The 19634-nt window shown below is 56.8% G+C and overlaps 6 protein-coding genes across 6 annotated transcripts; 2 read left to right on the top strand and 4 right to left on the bottom strand.

The window, feature by feature from the left end:
- Positions 1-203: 203 nt before the first annotated feature.
- Positions 204-1640, bottom strand: GNPDA1_1 (Glucosamine-6-phosphate isomerase 1; the record flags this gene model as incomplete). Its single annotated transcript, XM_053173730.1, has 3 exons — positions 204-704; positions 760-1305; positions 1461-1640. The coding sequence occupies 3 exons, from the start codon at positions 1638-1640 to the stop codon at positions 204-206; spliced, it is 1227 nt and encodes a 408-aa protein (XP_053042287.1).
- A 2735-nt stretch (positions 1641-4375) lies between these two features.
- COL26b_000764 (uncharacterized protein) lies at positions 4376-6089 on the top strand (the record flags this gene model as incomplete). Its single annotated transcript, XM_053173729.1, has 3 exons — positions 4376-4980; positions 5028-5600; positions 5654-6089. 3 exons carry the CDS (start codon positions 4376-4378, stop codon positions 6087-6089), a joined length of 1614 nt encoding a protein of 537 aa, XP_053042286.1.
- A 264-nt stretch (positions 6090-6353) lies between these two features.
- On the bottom strand, positions 6354-7619 carry COL26b_000763 (uncharacterized protein; the record flags this gene model as incomplete). The annotated part of the gene is made up of 2 exons (XM_053173728.1): positions 6354-6548; positions 6597-7619. 2 exons carry the CDS (start codon positions 7617-7619, stop codon positions 6354-6356), a joined length of 1218 nt encoding a protein of 405 aa, XP_053042285.1.
- Positions 7620-8648: 1029 nt separating this feature from the next.
- Positions 8649-10256, bottom strand: COL26b_000762 (uncharacterized protein; the record flags this gene model as incomplete). Its single annotated transcript, XM_053173727.1, has 2 exons — positions 8649-9445; positions 10115-10256. 2 exons carry the CDS (start codon positions 10254-10256, stop codon positions 8649-8651), a joined length of 939 nt encoding a protein of 312 aa, XP_053042284.1.
- Positions 10257-11634: 1378 nt separating this feature from the next.
- On the bottom strand, positions 11635-12739 carry COL26b_000761 (uncharacterized protein; the record flags this gene model as incomplete). Its single annotated transcript, XM_053173726.1, has 5 exons — positions 11635-11739; positions 11791-12163; positions 12229-12308; positions 12361-12403; positions 12459-12739. The coding sequence occupies 5 exons, from the start codon at positions 12737-12739 to the stop codon at positions 11635-11637; spliced, it is 882 nt and encodes a 293-aa protein (XP_053042283.1).
- Positions 12740-17061: 4322 nt separating this feature from the next.
- On the top strand, positions 17062-19116 carry COL26b_000760 (uncharacterized protein; the record flags this gene model as incomplete). Its single annotated transcript, XM_053173725.1, has 2 exons — positions 17062-17675; positions 17727-19116. The coding sequence occupies 2 exons, from the start codon at positions 17062-17064 to the stop codon at positions 19114-19116; spliced, it is 2004 nt and encodes a 667-aa protein (XP_053042282.1).
- Positions 19117-19634: the final 518 nt, after the last annotated feature.

Genomic DNA, 19634 nt, shown 5'->3' with positions numbered 1-19634 from the left:
CCCTTTAATTTGGGCCTCTTCTACTATGCTACATTCTGTTTGGCCCATCAAATAATCACACGAGCAACCAATGCTCTTTGCGTCTAGCGAGTGACTGGGCGGCAGCGAGTTACGGCTCGGCTTACAATCAATGAAGCGCTTACTGCCATGCAACCGGGCACGCATTCTTCCTTCTTCTCTCTCAATCGGTGTCTCATCGGCGTTTAGGCGCCAACGGCGTTCACCCGCAGCTGCTGCTCCGGGTTAGGAGTCAACCGCCGCGCAAGCGCCGGCTCGGGGATGCGGGAGGCCATGCGGTCGGGTACCAGGTCGGGGGTGTTTGATCTTGAAATAGACAACTGCTGCTGCTCGGGGTTCGGCGTCAGCCGTCTTGCCAGGGCCGGCTCCGGGATGCGGTTGGCCATCCTGTCGGTGACGAGGTCGGGCGTCACGGCCCGGAGCTGTTGCTCTGAGGGGCTCTTTGTGCGGGACTCCATGCTCTCGAAGACGAGCTCGATGTCCGGGGACACCGAGCGAACGGGGTACTCCGTGGCGGGAGACGCCCTGAGAAGACGGGAGGTGGTGGGTTGAGGGTGGTGGATTGTCGGGGTCGAGACCTCGTCGACGACCGTCACGGGGATGGGGCCTGGGCCGGTGCGGATCTTGGACGGGAGGATCTGCTCGAAGCCCTCGGCCTTTGCGACCTTTTCGATGCTCTTGAAGTACTGAGGTTATTGTGTCAGCGGACAGTTCCTGAGACGCGTGCGAGGTCTGTCTTACCTTGACAGTCTTGACCTGCAACTCCAGCGTTGCGTCCTCGTCGACGACGAGCATCGGGTGGGGGTGCAGCTGCAGGCTGGAGAGGGTCCACATGTGGTTGACGCCGTTCTCGATGCACTTCTGGAGGGCGAGGGCCTTGCGCGCGCCGATGATGATGGCGACGACCTCGCGGGCCTCGAGGACGGTCTGGACGCCGACGGTCAGGGCGAGGCGGGGCACCTTGCTGACGTCGTTGTCGAAGAAGCGGGAGTTGGCGAGGATGGTGTCGTAGGCGAGCGTCTTGACCCTGGTGCGGGACGCGAGGCTGGAGCCGGGCTCGTTGAAGGCGATGTGGCCGTCCTCGCCGATGCCGGCGAGGAAGAGGTCGATGCCGCCGGCGGCCTTGATCTTGGCCTCGTAGGCGACGCACTCGGCCTCGAGGTTGGGCGCGTTGCCGTTGAGGATGTTGACGTTGTTGGGGTGGATGTTTACGTGGGAGAAGAGGTGCTTCCACATGAAGGAGTGGTAGCTCTCGGGGTGGTCCCTTGGGATCCCGACGTACTCGTCCTTGAATGGTGTCAGGTTGTTGATGGTGAGAGCATCGGGGACGTCACGGAGAGACATACCATGTTAAAGGTGATGACATTTTCAAACGAGATCTATCAACAACACCGTCAGCCTCCTTGCTTGCCTACCAAGCAAGAGCTAGACTTGGAGCATACCTCTCCGGCCTTGTACCTCTGAACAAGAATCTTATATACGCCCAAGGGGCTGCTTCCTGTGGGCAAGCCAAGTACGAATGGGTGTGCGGGGGTGGGACTGAAGTGCTTGATCCTATCGACGATGTAGTTGGCCACATAGGCGCTGGCAGCGTCGGCGTCGTCGCGGATAATCAGCCTCATCTTAAACGGGGTATCTACTGAAGGAGGATAGCGTAGGTTGCAACGATACGAGGATGGGTGTGAGTATAAGCGCAGGGGATGATAGAAGAGGGTAGGTTCTAGGCGAGGTCGATGTCTATTCTCGAGAAAGAGGACGGGTAACAGAGCGATGCGAGGGAGGCAAGCTGAAGAGACCCTCCTTATGAGGGACTAAACTCAGCTTCGACGGTGGCCAAAGGTTCGGGCGGTTTCCCCATACCCTTTCCCTCAAACCGTCCTCCCCCTTGAGGGGTTCCCCGTCGCAGCACAGCTGACATCACAGACTTTTTGCGGCAAGGGCAATCTGCCCCCAGAAAGTCTGCTGAAGATTTGCGCTGTGGTGGAGGGATGGAACGTCACTGCAACTTGCTATCGGTGGTGTTTGAAAGTCCCACCACCCGGGCGTCCGTCCCACTGTGACGGGCTCGCGGGGAGGGGCCATTATCAACGTTGCCAGTCGCAGGTATCGGCCGATTCACCTGGTTCCAGTGGTTGGATGTCAAGGCTCTGAACCGGAATCCGCGGACGGTTGAGAGTGGCCATCCATTGTGATAACTGGAGCTCTTGGATTTGGCAGGCAGTGAGCAACACACTTGTGGCACTCCCCCATTCTAGAGTCGGCCATCATCGTCATCCATCAGTTTAGACTCGCCATACCCCGACGGCCGCGGGCAGGGGTCGGCATGTCAGTGTGGCGGTGGTGGGTGTTGGACGAGCCAGGTGGTCGGGTCGATATCCCAGACGTGTGTGGAGGCTGTTCGATGTCAAGAAAGTTCGCGACGCTACCTACTGCATAGTAAGGTACGCACGGGTGGCGAGGCCGTCGTCGGCGCGCGGCGGGGGCCAGCACGTCCACGTCCGTGAGGCCAGACCCTGGTTTTACAACGATGGCAATGTATGTACGATCTGGCGGCGGCTGACCATTTTGCGCTTTGCATGCAACTGATACGTTAGACGTGGGGGACTAGCAACCGAGGCTACTGATGGCGATCCAACGTGACGGGCATAAAAGCCGTTCGCCGTTTGCCGCCCGCCGCGTGGGACTTGGGCCTGGCTCGGAGAAATACAAAAGGTGTCATGGTGGACGGCTCGTGTTAGCGGTTGTGTCCCGCTCTCTGTCGACGATTTCTAGCTCAACACGTTCAACGCGGGTGAGATGTAGTTCGAGGGCCGCCAAGAAACGTGTTGATGGATGATTCGGCATTGACGGTGTTGTGAGACAAGAAGCAGATTGATGAAGTTCCCCCTCATGTTGGACTGGGGACATGGCAATGCTGCATCGCCGCTGATCGCATCGACAGCTTTGTTGAAGATGCAGAGTCTCCGTCATCTGTCGCAGCAGGACCCCTGTTCAATGTTTCTTGCTGGTGGTGTTGGTCGTTGCATGTTCCTCTGGCGGCGGGTCTTAACAATTTCCACCGAGGGTCCCCGTCCGCACGCGCTAAGCAGCAGGTCTTACACCTGAGTGGTCGCTGAAGGAAGCCCCTCCATGAATCCGCTTTCGTCTGATTTGGTCAGCCACCACCTGACGGATACAGTGCCCCTCCAATGGAATTCGCTATCAGAGGCAACGTTACAGCTGGAGGGGCGACGCATCCTTTCCGCATTGCACCTCTCAACCACGCGCGGCGACAGCGACATCCTGCCAACCCAGCGGACGGGTTAAGCTGGTCTGGTCTGGCCTGGGCTGAGATGCCAATGGCTCGTCGTACTTTACGTGTGTGTCCATAGCTTACGGCAGTAACAATCAGTGGCCGGGCAGCGCACTTTGTGGCCGCGTTTCAGCACAGCGTACACTCGTCTTCCTCTCTCATTGTTGCTGTTCCATCCCTCCTCCGTCTTGCTCCCAACGTCCTGCGGTATAGAGCAGCCTCTGGTTCTTTTCACTGCCGGCTCGTAGCAGTTGATTGTTGCACCGAAATCTACTGTGCTTCTCCCGGCGACCCAGTCTTCCATGCATCCCCCCTAAACACCATCCCATACAACGCTCTCGCATCCACCTTCCTCCGCCGCATCCAACCCCGTCGACGAACGGCATACGGCCCCCAAAGCAGGTGGACTGGATTATCGCGTCTGGGCCGAACTAGGCCATACGAACATGCCCTAGGACTGCCGTCAGTCGCCCCATTGCCTGTGCGACGTTGGAGAGGAAACGCGAGAGGCCCTCCTTGGCTGGTGGTTCCCGCTCAGAGTCTCACTCTCACCGTGGACCTCCGCATGGTCTGGTGCCCCCGAGGCCCTTCTCTCCGTACCCTAGCGGCCATCTCTCACCTCCTGTAACCACATTGGCCGTTGGTCGCTTTCGCCATCGCCGCTCTCTTGTGCTTGTCCAGTCCACCGTCAACGCGCTCCAATACGACATCCAACCGGCCAGCTCGACGGACGAAGGCCAGCTCCCGGCAGGTTTCATCCTGCTCGGTGCGAGCTCCAGTCACCCTTGTTCCCCGGCCTGTTCCTGTCGATCCGCTCTCGACACCGTCTGGTGGCCGCCGTGGAGTGCTGTTTAAACCTCGTTTGCGACATCTCTGCGACCCTCCCTCTTCCTCCATTCCTCCGTCTCACTCTCGCTCCCGTCACCTCTCCGGGGACATGGCTCGTGCCTTGCTCCGTTTATTTACCTGCCATTGTCTCGTCAGCTAAATGATACGGCACCGTCCGACACAAAATCTCCTTCGTTCGAATCTTGGGTCCTTGTCATGCACCGAATCTCTCCTGCCATGACGTTCCCGAAATCATTCCTGGCCGCCGTCGTCAAGCAGCTGCTGCGGGGCAAGTCCCTGATACAAGCCATCCTCGCATTCTGGATCACCCCTCAGACCGTTTCCGGGAAGCAGTCCAGGACGCCGTCAACGGTCGAGTGTTCAAAGTCCGCCGCGTCTCTCTACCCGCGGAGGATCGACGAGTTCCTGAAGGAGGCCGAGGACCTGCTGCTGGGCCCTCTCGCCGGCGATGGCCTCCTGGAGCTGTCCAACGCCCTGAAGGCGCAGTTTCGGGACAAGTTGCGGACCAGCATGGCATGTATGTTGCCGTCGTACAACCACCAACTTCCCGCCGGGCACGAAGTCGGTCAGTATCTGGCGCTGGATGTGGGGGGATCGACCCTGCGTGTTGCACTGGTAGAATTGCGGGGCCGCGATGCCAAGGGTCGCGAGAGCGAGATCGTCCGCCTCAGTTCCTTCGTGATCGATGCCGACATCAGGAACCTGGAGGGCATGGCGTTCTTCGACTGGATGGCGGAAAGGATACTGGAAACCATTTGTAAAGACGGAGAGGACCCGTCACGGCCCATGCCCATGGCCGTGTCTTGGAGTTTCCCCATTGAGTAAGCACGACGCATCGGACGTATGATATCAAGCTGATCAGGTGCAGACAAACGTCGCTGAAAGGCGGCCGTATTCACGGGATGGGTAAAGGGTTCCTCGCCGCCGACGGACTCATGGGCCAGGATCTCGGCGAAGTCATCGAGACCGCGTGTAAAGCCAAGGGCATGAACGCCGCCCTCAAGGCGATTGTCAACGACGGCGGCGCCACCCTCCTCTCGCAAGCCTACATCCACTCCGCCACCCGCTTCGGCCTCATCCTCGGCACCGGAGTCAACATTGCCGCACATCTTCCCGTCTCCGTAATCGGAAAACCAAAATTCGGCGAGCGGCCGCAGGAGTGGTGGGACGAGGCCCGTGATGTAATCGTCAACACCGAGCTCGGCATGTTTGGGCAGGATATTTTGAGCGTCACGCGCTGGGATAGATCATTAAAGCAGGGACATCCGAGGCCAGACTTCCAGCCTCTAGAGCAGATGGTGAGCGGAATGTACTTGGGTGAGATGGTGAGGTTTGCATTGATTGAGGCCATTAACACGACTGGTGTTTTTGGCGGCGTGGTGCCCAAGTCGCTCGATGAGCCGTATTCCTTGAAATCGGAGACGATATCAGCCGTTGAAGGGTAACGCTTGCCCCCGTTTCGTGTCGTGTAACGTCTGCTAACGTGCGCCACAGAGATACGTCGCCACTATTCACATCATCTATCGAAGTCTTTACTTCGCGTCATCCGTCATCACACACGCCGACGTCATCTGACGTGGCGGCCCTCCGCGACCTGGCGTCTTTCGTGTCGAGGAGGTCGGCGGCAATCATCGCTGCATGCTTGCACGCGGTCTGGGCACTGCGCCTGGAGGCGCTGGATGAGGAAGACGTGGAGTATGCCGGCTCAGAACGGTTAGAGAAGGAGTGTGGTCTGGAGAAGACCACGGTGGCGTACAACGGCAGCGTGATTGAGCTTTATCCGGGGTACCTGGCGATGCTGCAGGAGTACGTGAACGGACTTGTCAACAGGGAGGACAGGAGTATCGATCTCGTCCCGGCAAAGGAGAGTTCCTTGCTGGGCGCGGGTGTCGCTTTGGCGACGTGTGACGGTGCGGCAACGGGGGCTTAAAAAGACATGACCGCGGAAGGGGATGGTGAAGACGTAATCATGGGCACCCTTCACATGAGACGAGGGCAGCCTTAGTAGATCTGGAGTCGCATAATATCATAAAGCGGGAATCATGTTTTTTTCAGTCGCACATCGACCATGCGTCGTCGAAAGCTCGTGTCATTGACCATGGGTATCGTGCCGTGCCCATTCCGAAACGCCCCTATCAGTGATTCGATCGTGAAATACTGTAAAACACACCGTCAAAGCTTTTGCGCCCCGCGCTTACTCGTCGTCATCGTCAATTGCCTCGACCTTGCGCTTTCTCCTTTCTCGTTTGACCTGGCGCGGGGCATCTTCGTCGGCGTCCTCGTCTGGACTGCTGCTGCCCTCCTCCTCTTCGAGCCGCTGCAACTCCTGGGCGCGCTTCATCTTGCGCAGGATCACATTGTCGTCGTAAAAGTCATCCACACCGAATTCCTGTTCATGTCAGTGGTGTATTCTCAGCCTCGCCAGCGCCAGACGTACCTTGGAGCAGCCGGCCACGACACACTGTGCGCGCCTGTTTGGTGCCTTGTTCAACATCTCCGTGATCCACTGCTTCTCGTACGTGTGGTTGCAGACGCGGTTGCTAAAGGGCTCCTTCAACTCCTGCATCGATAACGGACACCTGTAATCTCGAATCTCGCCGGCAATAACCAGGTCCTCGTCCTCGTCGTCGTCGTCCGCTGCGCCCCCTTCGTCCTTAATATTTTGAGCAGCACCGGCCATACGAGGCATCACGGGATTCCCCTCCTCGTCGAACCACCGCTTGGCATTGGGCAGCGTGGGGCCCGAGTCGCCGTGGACGGCGTCGTGCAGCAGCTTCTTGAAGCCGGCGTAGTCGTTGTTGAGGGCGTAGCGCTGGTAGACGTTGAGGTTCTGGTACTCCCGCGCCTTGTCGGCCCGGTGCTGACGCAGGGTGTCGATGACGGATTGCTCCGGCGGCGGCGCCTCATCCTCCTCCATCTGGGTGTCTCCCTCCCCGTCCTCGTCGCCATTCTGCTGCCGTCTCCGCCGGGCCCTCGCCGGCGCGGCAGGGAGAGTCTGGAAGTAGTCCGCCGTCTCCGCCAGCGCCTTCTTGTCGTCCTCGACCTGCGCCTGCCTGTCGAGCAGGTCGCGCAGGGCGGCCTCGACGTCCCTCGTGAGGCTGGGGACCTCGGCGTCCAGAGCGGCGGCGTGCGCCTCCACTTGCTCCTCGCGCTGCGACTTTTCCTGGCTGCTGTCCGACTCGGCGCGCTTCGCGGCGATGCGCCGGAGCTGCTCGTGGCGGTCGCGGGTGGCGTCGTTGACCTCGGCGACGCTCTGGCTGAGGTTCGAGATGGACTGCTTGATGTGGGAGGCGTAGCGGTGGACGTCGCGGCTGTTGGAGAGCTCCGAGATGGCGCGCTTGGCTTGGTCTGTGAGGGGGCACGCGAGGGGCTCGTAGGGCGGGAGGTCGACGTCGTCGTCGTCCACGACCTGTCGTTCGGGGCGGCGCTGGGCCGGCCTGCGGCGTTCGAGGACCGGCATAGTGATAACACCTGGGTCCGGACGGTAGCGATTGAGCGGGGTATGTGAGGTGTAGATGGTGTCGCAGATGGCCGGGGAAGAGTGCCTGCAAAACTGACGTCGAGACAATTTAGATGCTGTCTGGAATTTTTGGCGGATGAAGGAGACGCGACGTGCCGTGGCGCGTTGGTGGGGTCGGAATTGATGCACTTTAAACAGCGGGGATGGCCCTTGCATGGCCCGGGGTATGTTAGGTACGTATCGTTCCTCGCACTTCAACTACACCTCGACGTGAAGAATACAGTTCTGACAGTCTGTTAGCGATGTAAATGGCATCACAATTTCATTTCAGTACAGTATGAAATCAGCGGTCGAGTTATCAGAATCATATTTGCAAACTATGTAAGCCTCGGTGTTGAAATCTGGACTGTAGAGACTGACGACGATGCGAAGCTCTAGTGTAAGTGGGCGATATTGGTCGCGATGTTGATACTATCTTTGGCTTCATCTTTATTTCCGACATTTCTTACCTGAAGATGACCTCAAATTCAGATATCACAGTAATCGAGCTCGATTGCGTGTGAAAGTATTTGAGCAAGGGCAGCCGCTCCTGCCCCAGAAGCAAACGAGTCTGCCGCACCTACTCTCGCTGGCGCGTTGTTTCCCTTATAGCCAACTCACCTTCCAGATTCCGCAACAATGGGTGCGACCACCGTCGCAAGATAGCCTAGTGATGGATTGTGTGCCTGGTTTCGGCAAAGCTCGGTGGTTCGAGTTCTTTAGGTGGCTCTACATACCTCCGGTGGCCGCCCATTGTTTTTTCTTTTGATAAATTGTCAACTTTCTAGTCTCGACCTGTCATTTTCTTAAAAGTCAGTCTGCTTTTATCGAAGTCATACTGATGCATAGGAGCTTGTCACTGTGTTTGAATCTGATGAGAAGCTTGACATGTGCTTCAAAACAGGGTCGATCAAGCGGGCGATGATTGACTTATACTCAGTATTTTGACTAACTAACCAGCTTTAACTCCTTAACGACGTGGAAATCAACTCAGAGTCCAGGCCTATCGCATTCACGGCAGCCCTCAATGTCATGGAAACACGCGCTCTCCGCCTCAACAGCGCGGCCATCAAGTTCATGGGCGGGGATCTGTTCAGCATTTCCAGTCACCTCATCTTCTTTCTCGCCGCTGTCCCGCGACTTCTCGTAGGCATCCTGGCGCTCCAGAAACAGCCCATTCGCCTCGTCCAAAGCTCTCTTCACCTCTTCCAGAGACATCGCCTTGGGCCCGTCGTACCCCTTCTGGTTCTCTTCCTTGGTGGCCCCTGGCGCTCGACCGAGAAGACAGCACTTGACGCCGTCAATCACCAACGCCTCGTCAATGACACGAGGGTCTCCAATGACAGCCGCAACGCGACTGATCTTGCGTCGGAGGTCCTCATTTTCCCTCTCCATTCGTACCATCCGGGCGTCAATGTCGCGGCTCTGCTTCGCCCAGAGCGCGGCCTCGCGCTGCCCCTCCTCGTGCAGGTCCGCCCGGGGAAAGTCTCCGAGCATGAGCGCTGCGAAGGTGTTTGCGTCAATGTCGCAGATCATCACGTCGAGCGCCTTCTGGGCCTTGGCCAGCCTGTGGAGGGCGTCGGTGCGGGCGCGGAGCTTCTCGTGGAGCTCGTAATGCAGGAGCAGGAGCACGGCCTGGAGGCCGGAGTGGTACTTTAGAGGCTCCAGCTTCTCCCTGGTGCGTGAGGTGCGCTCGAGGTGGTCGACTTCTTTGCAAAGTTCGTGGACAATGTTGAGAGCCTTGGCGGTGTTGTGGTTGACCGCCTCGACCATGGTCGGGCTTGAGTCTTTGGTTGGCGACATTCTAGAGCTTTCTGGGTGCAGTAATGTGAACTCGACTGGAGAGACAACCATCACCAGAAGGTATCTTATACAGCAAACCGCAAGGAATTGCTGATGGAGTGACACATGCCTGTGGACTGAACAGCTACTGCCTGCCACTGATTCACCTGCACGTGTCAATATGTTCCTGAACAGTTTAACTGTTAAAATATTTCAGAGTATTCTAATAACTCTTCATCCGCCTTCGAGGGCGTGATTCATTCTATGTACATGGGGCTCTCGTGTCTCCGTAGATTCGTTCATCCTCCGCAACGAGCCCGTCAGGTCCCAATCCTAGCTTCTTCGCATATCATACACTCGTAGATATCTTGCCGTCCCATGTAATAAATAACAAAAACAAATGTTTGGAAAATGCTGAAAATCAAACGCCCAATGCCGGTAAAACTTCATGTCGCATATCCTTTCTTTCACCCTCATTATCTTTCATCCCAAATCATTTTTCTTGTTTTCTTCACTGCCTCATCAGGCATGACGCATGCGCCCAGCATGGAAGAGACCCAAATGGACTCGCCCAATCTTGCGTTGGGGCATGCGTCTATATTGCAGTGAAGTAGCAGCAGCAACACAACGCAGTCGACAACCCCGCCGAGATCAGTCGTCGACAATCTCGTCACTGCTGCTGCTACTCGACCCAGACGTCACGCTCATGCTCTGGCGGGCGACGTGGACTAATCTGTAGATGCCGAACGCGACACCGGCGAGGACGATGAAGAGCACGATGACGATGATCGCGATGACGTCGTTTTGCTTGACCATGGCTGCGGCGGCCGGGGTTCAGGGTCTTCCGTCGAGCCCGAAGCTGACGGAGACACCTGCGGAGGAGGAGAGTTTGATCGGGGTGGTGGAGAACAGACGGAAAGACGGGTCCGATGAAGCGGAGTCGCCGTGGGCCGTGGAATGCGTGATGTGTCTGTGTGTCTCGGGAGACGTTCTGAGTTCAGAACGTTGGCCGTTGAGAAAAGTCGTTTTTGGGCCAAAACTCTGCAGTTTAAAATTAGTCAATTGTCTCGAGGGGAAAAAAATTCCTGAAGGAGGTCGTACCCAATGGTTGATGGCCTGCAGCTGTCTAGCTAGCTCCCCGCGGTGTACAAGATACTTTTGCGGCTTCCGTAGTATGGGCCCCGATGGTGGACGGCGTGGGGTGCGGGTTGACCGAAGAACAACGACAGTTGTCTATCTCAATGGGCCGGGCAAAAAAACTTATGTTCAAGTCCTGGGTTTTGCAAGATCGTGCAGCATACCAAAAGGAAGAGAGAAAGCAAATCCAGGAAAACCCGTGTGGAATGCAGTCGGGCAGCGCAGCGTTAAAAGGCAGCGTTGCCCCGCCACCAGGTTTCCCAGAGAAGTCAATAAAATGGGAGAGGCTGGAAAACCCGCGACCACGCAACGCCAGCACCACACACACCACGACCCCAACCGCCCGCGAAACAGGGGTCTAAAGCTGCTTTTAGTGGGCCGCCCGGGCAGGGATTTCAACGCACCCAACCTCGCGGGTGCCGCATCCTGCAGATTTTCCCCCGTCGTCCCGGGCTGGGCACTTGTACACTCACCGCAATCCTTTGGTGGCGGTCTACCTTTGCGGTCTGGTTCCTGTCCTGGTTCCTGCGTCTAACGGCGACATCCGCTTTGGACAGCCAGCCCTGTATCCTCTCTTCCCCTTCATGAACTTGAGACCGATTCGCGGCTGACGTGGGGCCATTGGCGGCGGCGCATTGGGTGAGTCCTGGAAGTCAAGACTTGTCTTGTCTACGAACTAGTGCGCCTCGTTCCTGGTTTGGCCTGGAAAGACCTTGAGCTAGCTCGTGTAGACGTGACGATGGAGGCTACACCACATTCAGACATCACGCCAACAAGGCCAACCGGGTCAAGGTGAAGCATCAAATTTTCCCTGGCACTACACCCCTATCGCACATCGTCTCGCGCTGCCCCGCTTCAAGACCCAGGGCACCCGTCTCCCGCAAACCGCAGTTCCTATTTACAGGTTGGGTCTGACGCGGATTCCTTTGAAGAACCCATGCGCAAGACTGATCGAAAAGGGCAATTCCGAATTCCATGAAAGCCTCCTGATAAGGATGCCATCAGCCCGAACGCCGTTCCCACGTAAAACAACCCAACATGTCGTCCTTTTATTGATTCACATCTCAGCCTCTGGCGCAGTCTTCTCGGGGAAATGGTTATCAGCGTCCGCCTCGGGTTCTGACTTGACGATTCGGATGTGTTTCTCATAGAAGCGGAGCATCTGTGACACGATTAATGTTTGCCCTCTTGAATAAACAATAGGAGAACTCACCTTCTGCGGGCATCGCTTGTACACCACCTCGGTGGGGTGCTTCGTCTTTTGGCCGTTCTTCCAGTTCAAGTAGATGACCAGCGCCCCCGAAACCTCATCCTGGCATGCATCGATGCTCTCAACATCCTCTTCCCAGCTGCCGCTGGGCAAAGTCCACGGCTTGGCCTTCGCGGCGGCGACTGCGGAAGCGGGAGGGGTCGAGTCGGCCGGGTGGCCGTTGCGTCTAGACTTCTTGGTGGTCATTGGTGGCGTGGATGAAGCAGCAGGGCGGCCGCGCTTCTTGGTAGTCTTGGCTTTGGTCTTCTGCTCGAACAGTGCCTCGCGGCCACCAATCGCTCTAAGGTACTCTTCCAGAATCTCAGCTGCGCCCTCCCTGTAAGTATGTTAGTACCAGAACAACAAGCATCGACCGCAGCATGCGCTCGGCACGTAACGTACTTCAGCGAGTCCTCTGGCTCCCAGGTCTGATCCGCCTTCTTCTCGTAGCCCTCCCACTTCACTCTGAAGTTGACCAGTCCCTAAACACAAGTCAGCTTGGGGGCGCCATGAAGCGGACGGAGGAGCACGCACATCGTCGCCGACCTGGTGGTCAAGAATCTTCTCAACGACATATCTATGGCATCATTAGCGCCAGCATTCCCCGGTATTATCTGTCGCGCGACACGCACTCGTCGGCCTCGAGGTCATCATCGTCCTCGTCCTCGTCTTCGTCATCGTCTCCGTTGGCGGCGGCAGCACTGCCATTCAGATCGCCGGTAACCTTGGGGATGTCAAGGTCGCTCTTAGTGTCACTAAGGTCATCCGCAATGTCGACCGATCGGCTCTTTCCGCGGGTCTCCTTGACGGGGACGATGATGTCGCCGCCAATGTCGGACTGCTCGTCGTCGCTGATGGCTGCGGCGCGGGTCAGTGCCTTATCCTTTCTGCCTCGGGACTTTCTGCGCGTCATCTTGAGCGATGGGGGGTAATTGGGACAATGGTCGCGTCGGGCGGGTGGCTGTCGCAAAGCAGACGCGCCTTGGTGATGATGCGCGAATGGTGGTGTGGGGAGGATGGGAGCTTACCAGGAGGCATTGCGTCGGTTTTTCATCAGGCAGAAATTTCTGGCATATTCAGAGAGTACGTGAACGGAAGTTGCGCACTCAGGCAGGAAGCATCGACATGCGCAACAATGGGAAGGTGCGATTGAGTAGCTGTCCTAGCTTTGCCTCATGCTCGGGAGAAGGTGAGGCTTGTGCCGCGTCGTACCACTGCCACATGTGGCGTGCTGCATGTCATGTGATATACGCTCCAGCCACAAGCCGGGTCGGCGCATGCTTTCCTGACTTCAATCCCGATGCTTTCCTTCCACACGGGACCCGGTCCTTTTGAAAAGAGCTTGTGTGGATCCTCCGAACCGGTGGACCAAGCTCCAAGATCTGTCCCGAGAAGCTTCACCAGGATGGGAAGTTGATCTGGTGTGATGGAAGAGGTGCGTCCGGGCTTTACTCTGCCACTCCGATATCGTGAATTTGGTGCCTTGGAATCAATCTCAACCCATAAGGCAGCTCTAGGTGCGATTCGCACACCTAGAGAATCATATCTCAGCTCCATCGACCTTGGCCTTTCAGAGGTCCACGATTTCATCGAGACCTAGCATGAGCATTGTTTGTTCGCCGCAATGTTTGTCAGCTCGGCGATATTATTGCACATCATGTCTCCTTTGGTACCGCTGTCCAATCGGTTTGGAACTCTGATCAGAGGTTATCGTAGCAGTCGCTTGCATGTGAGGGACATTCCGCCGACTACGAGGAAGATGCGCTGGTCATGGGGTGCACACGTCCTCCTTGAGGTTGAGGGAAATCAATGGACGCAACGAAAATCATTGACAGAAGCAGACAGCTTAATCATCCGGTTAGGATGTTTCCGTAGCGCCGACAAGACTGAGCTGTGCCGCTCCAACCAACAGACGACAGAGCGCGCCTGCAGCAGTTGCAGAAGCGTAATGAGGTTTTCATCAAATCTCTGCAACGCAAAAGGGGCAGCGCTTTGCTGGAAGACAACCACAACCAACAAGAGTTACAAGACTTACTCCCAACAGCGGTCGACTCAGGGAAAGGCAAAGCGCATGGAGATGGATCGCGATTTAGCAGCTGGCTGGCAAGTGCCAACCCTGTCCCGCAGCAAGGTTCTTTGCAGGAGACCAAACTTTTGCGGTTTTTGTCGTCTCCCTCGCGTCAACGCATGCTCTCTGGGAAGCTTGTGGCACCTAAAAGTCGGAGGACGGCCCATCTTGCGACTGTTGCTTTGGGTCAGGTTCACACATGCCATCCTATGGGTATCAGCTTTTGTCCTTGGCTGCCACAGGAAAGGAGAGGCTGTTGCGGGAAATTATCGGTGTGCTGCAGGTTGGTTGGCAAACGACCTCTTGGACGGTCCAGACAAGGTGCACCCAAGATGCTGCGGCTACGGCAGGTTGCACTAGACGGCAACGACCAGCCTCCAGGCCAGGGCCAGGACCGGGAGCCATGAAGCGGGCGACAGGAAGCCACAGGAAGCCACAGGAAACCGAAGCGCGCCGCTAGTAGTGGCCCTGTAGTCGCGAAATGATATTTTTCGCTTTGCTGCGTCGCGTCCTGCAGATGCCAACCCCATTATTCGATGCAGGAAAACGGGGGCCCTGAGCGCCGGATGGTATCCCCGGACTAAAACACAGAGAAACAAAAGGTCGGGGAGGGAAAAACAAGTCGTCGGACACACGAGGGGTTTCTACTTGGAATCTCAAAGTCTCTCGCCGAAACCGACCAGCGCTGTCCGCAACCCGTCTACTGGTGCTCCCTGATATCTCAATGAGCGAAACCAAAGGGGCGCAATGTCCTTGAGACGAAAGCTGTCAGGTCTGTTGGCGCCGCTGGTCCTTCACCGGCTCCCCTGGATGATCTCCCGGAATGCCCCTGAAAAAATGGATCGGACACAAGCCGGTGGGACCCAGGAGCCTAAAGAAACGAGCCGGAAATGCCAACGCGCGCCCCGGTCGGCCAGTCTAGCCAGGATTTATTTCATCCAAGATGGCCAGTTGGAAGATGTTCAGAAGAGCGCTGCGGTTGGGTGCCATTCGCGTCTTTGATGTTGGACTGGACAGGGTGCGGCTGTTGAGCTACCTAGGCACGGTATCATCCACCTCTGCGAGCGGCGACGGCTGTCAGTGCCGTCGCGCACCAAGTATCCGTCCATCTGCAGCGCAATATGCGGCCGGTCCCGATTTGTAGACCTTTTCAGGTCGCTCCGAGTCAGAGTCTTCAGCAGCCCAACTCGATTCGGGGTCAATAGGGCAGCTTGGCAGGGCAGGGCAGGGTTGATATGTGTCTTTCTGGTAGGGATATCTCCTACGGAACCCGTGGGAGTCCTTGGACACCTGCTGGAGTAGGCAAGAGACAACAGTCGTCGGGCAGGGTGCTGGAATCAAAAGTTCCGCCGTGTACCCCCAAGACCGCTAGGCCAGTAAAAGTGATGCATAGGGCGGTGCCGGGCTGTCCCTCTCGTTTCCGCGGGCCAGATCAGCACTAAACGAACGACGTGCACATGTGAGAGGGCATGCGGCTGGAATGGAAGAGCGAGGAAGCGAGCGAGATGCTGCGCGGGAAGCCCGTGTGTCTGAACCATGAAGGGTGCAGGTTGGTATGTGAAATACCTCAGGGACTCTCGGTGGGAGGGTGGCCGCGGACAGGCAGTCAACGTGCTTTGGAGACATGTGCGTGTCGATTGGTTCTTGGACATTTGCTGCTGAAGAGTTGGTGGGCACGGTAGGCCAAAGGCGAGGCGTCATTGGGGCCCGAGACGCGATGATGATGCTGAGATCAATCCAGGAGAGGAATCCGTCTCGGTTGATCTGAGTGCGCGCCTTGGGGATAGAAATAGAAACAGGAGAAAAGAGAGTTGTTGGTCGAGGTGGCCTTGGGGCGCCGTTGGTCGAGATGACGGGCGGGAGAGATGAAATAAGAGGTACGTACCGTGCTTGCTATTTGCTTGGAGAGATGAACCCTACCTTAGGTGCTCAGGTAGGTAAGGTAGGAGGTAGCTCCTTGCCGTGCTAGGTAGCGACGGGAGGTACCTTTTCACGGAAGGTGGTGGCAGATGTGATGTGCTGAGGTAGGTCGTCTCCATCGCTGAGCCGGGCTGCTGCACCTGCACCTGCTCTTGCATATATCCGTGGCGTACATCCATTGCATGAGATGCCTACTGGTGCAATTGCATTGGATTGGAATCAAGCCCCACGAACACTGGGCCAATGTCAATGGATAGATGTTCATCGATAGGTGCCTGCTGCATACGGGTACACTGACGGATGCTCAGCGGCATCAGGGCGTGGTGGGACCACCGTACGGCCCTGAAGGGGGCTTGATCTGGGCCGTCCTTGGCTCCGTCTGTGCTGCCACTGGCGCCAATCTGGGGGAACTGGATGGGGGGGAGCTCGACTTTTTTCTGGCGCGGGTCGGTGGTGCTACCCCTGCCGTCCTGCCTTATTAAAAAAACTGCAATAATTAAATCCCGGGTGACATTTTTGCACTTCCCCTTACTCTGTACTTTACTTTACTTTCCACCTCCTCCCCGACTGCCCTCCTCCACCCCCCCTACCTCTTTCCACTCGATAGAGGTCTCGAGAGACTGCGAGCGTCCACGGGTGAAATAGAGACTGCAAAAGGCGAGAGTCTTCCTTAATTCTTGTCACACGACTTTCCCGGAACGGAAGAATCCCTCTCTCTCGCAAGAGCCTCGCCTCGCCACGCCCCGACTGCCCCCCCGATCCGAACCGCCTCCTCCCCGTGTCCCCCGACTACCTGCCGGTCATCACCAGGATTAGCTGTGTTCTGTTCGCTCCGGCTTTTGGCAAGCATCTGCTGCTTCTCGACATCTCCCACCGACCTCCTTCTCTTACCACACTCGTTTAGCTCTTCAGCACATCATCTTTCTGTCCCTCATTCGTTCTTCTCCTTGTGTCGCATCCACTCCGTCCTTTCCACGCCCTTTTCCTTTCCTTGCCGTAACTATCACCATACAACTTTTTAAATCTTGCTTGCTCTTGTTTTTGGAATCTTTTCCGCATACAACTACACACAACCACAACTACATACATACCCTACCGTATGACCATCGACCGCATAGCTCCCCCGGAGCAGCTGCAAAAGCCCTTTCGCGCGAACGGCCTGTAGCCACGCTCAGAGCTCACCCTCACTCCGATCCACTCATCACCTTACCCACCACTTCTTTTAGGAACACGCAAGTCGAGCGACAATGGCCGAAACCGCGAGCAACGCCGACTCGAACCAACAGAAACTGGGCGCCCCCAAGGACAAGAACTGTCAATATTGTGGCCAGGCGTTCACCTCTTCCTCTCTCGGCCGACATCTCGATCTCTACATCAAGGAGAAGAACCCCAAGCCCCCCGATGGAATCCACGATGTCGAAGCGATCAGGCGCGTGAGAGGAGGTATCACACGGAGACAGCCCAGGGGTTCCACAGGCGGTAGGAACGTCTCAACCCCGGCTGGCACACCGAGACCTGCGCCGGCCAAGCGCGATGCCACCATAGACTCCGAGCCGCAGAAGTCTCCCGCCCTTCCAAAGGACGGTCAATATGCTGTTGACTCCACGCTGAGCAAATACCCCTGGACCCCTTCATGGGAGGCCACTGGCGTGATCAACAACATTCCCCCCAACGGCGAAACCGCCAACTCCACGGACGGGGAGGGCAGCCAGAATGCCGGAAAGAGACAGAGACAAGTGAGCAAGCAGGTCATGCAAAAGGCAAATTTCGATCAGAAGCACAAGCTCGCCGACGCCATGGACAATGCGCGCGCGGCGGAGCTCGCTTTCAGAGAGCTCTACAGCTCACTGAGAGCTGCAAAGTACGTTACAGGTGATCTGAGAAGACAGGCTTGTATGCTAACAAGTGACAGGCAACACATCGACAACAACTCCATGCCTTTTGACTTTGATCCGCTTGCCCTGGACTTTCCTGCATTAACACTGCAGTGTCTCGCCTCTCCGCCCACCCTTTTTTCCTCAACCCAGCATCCCACATCTACTTCCTGGTCTGTGCAGTCGCCAGGCCAAAGAGAGTATGATGCACTGCGGGCTTTCTTCCAGGAAGAGTTCAGCAACTGGAAGATCAAGTGCGCGACTGCTACCACGGCAGCAGTGGAGGAGCTGACGTACCCTCCCCGAGATGGACCCTACCGGGACGCTCGTGAGGCTGTTAAGAAGGCCGAAAAGTCTGCCGAGAACCTCGAGAAGCAGGTCACCGAACACTTGCAGTCGGCATTCACTGTCTGGAACTCTCTGCCCGTCCAGAGGCGCAACGAGCTATGGCTTTTGGAAATGGCGAGGAGTGTGGGCAGGAAGCAGACGGAGATCAGCAAGATGAAAGATGCGCAACACAAGTTGGAGCAGGAAAACGCTCACTTGAAGTCTCAGATCGACCAGCTAAATCGCCTACAACAACCACGGGAGTTCAAGCTTTTCGCCCCTACCATGATACCCTTTGACCGTCACCACATGGCTCACGTGTTGGAGAATGGTGTTAGCGGCATCGGCCGCAGTGTCGGTTTGCGCCTGGAGGACAGGCATTCGGACATTAACGAAGTTGTTGAAAAGAGTATTGGACGATGGAAGACTGTCATCGCATCATCTCGTGTCGCCAGTAACGGTATGAATGCGCAGAGATCTTTGGACCAGGCGAACAGCAACACACCCACCCCGACCCCGACTCCCCAACAGCAACAGCAACAACTCCAGCAAAACCAGCAGCAGTCACAGCAACAGGTGCAGCCGCAACCTCCTCAGCAGCAGCAACAGCAACAGCAGCAGCAGCAACAACAGGTTCAGCAACAGGTGCAACAGCAGATGCAGCAACAGGTCCAGCAGCAGCCTATTGCTGTACAGCGGCAATCGACAACAAGCACGAACGGTCTTAGTGACCAAGGTGCATCGATCAGCGGTCCGCCTTCGATCGACGAGAACAGCGATCAGGATGCTGATGCCGATGCCGATGCCGACGCAGAGATGGAGGATGATGACAGTTTCGCAGTCATGAACACGCCAACCACAAAACCCATGCAGCCGGTGCAACGACAAGCCACTCTCGATGTTCCTCGGACGAGACCGGTGCAGAGAGGTGCGAGTGACGCGCGGTTCGTGCAGCAGAACGGAAATCCGAATGCGAATCGGGGCGCAATCAACATGAGTCGGTCAATGCCCAATATGCAGGCCACGATGCAGGCCATGCACGGCGGCGACATGGGAATGGTAATGTCCCAGGTACGGGGGGATCCGATGTATATGGATTGAATAGATGCTGGATACGGCATCTTCCCAATGTAAATGGATTGAGAACGCTCAAAAAGTTGGACCGGAGGACAAAAAGGCTGCGGCATTTCCTTTTTCTTTCTGCGCCGCAGCTTGCATTCAGGGCGACAGCCCGCTGTATAAGCTTACTTTACGGATTAGCATCTCTGAGGCATCCCGGATGGAGCCCAGGGTCACTTTTTGGCTATTAGGTGTTCTAGTACAAATCGCCTGTTGGGCAATACAGGAATCATTCTATCACCACATTGGATGCCACTAGCCACCTGCCGCCGCTGCTTCTTGTGCTTGCCGACAACCAGCCACACCAGAGGCAGCCCATGGACCGATCTATTTGGGCTGGATCTCAGCGGTGCCTGCCCGACCTACCCACCGGTTTGATTGCGGGCTGATGAAGATGATTTCCGGTATCTCATTCCGGATCCTGTCAAATTGCTTAGTGTTACCATTGTGCCGGCACGCTACGGTAAGGGTGGGGGCCTCACTCTCCACTGTGGGATTGC

Source organism: Colletotrichum chrysophilum (assembly GCF_026319265.1).
Source record: "Colletotrichum chrysophilum strain AFK26 chromosome Unknown scaffold_3, whole genome shotgun sequence".
Lineage (NCBI taxonomy): Eukaryota > Fungi > Ascomycota > Sordariomycetes > Glomerellales > Glomerellaceae > Colletotrichum > Colletotrichum chrysophilum.
Note: the sequence above shows the minus strand (reverse complement) of the source record. Positions and strands in the feature narration are given on the sequence as shown.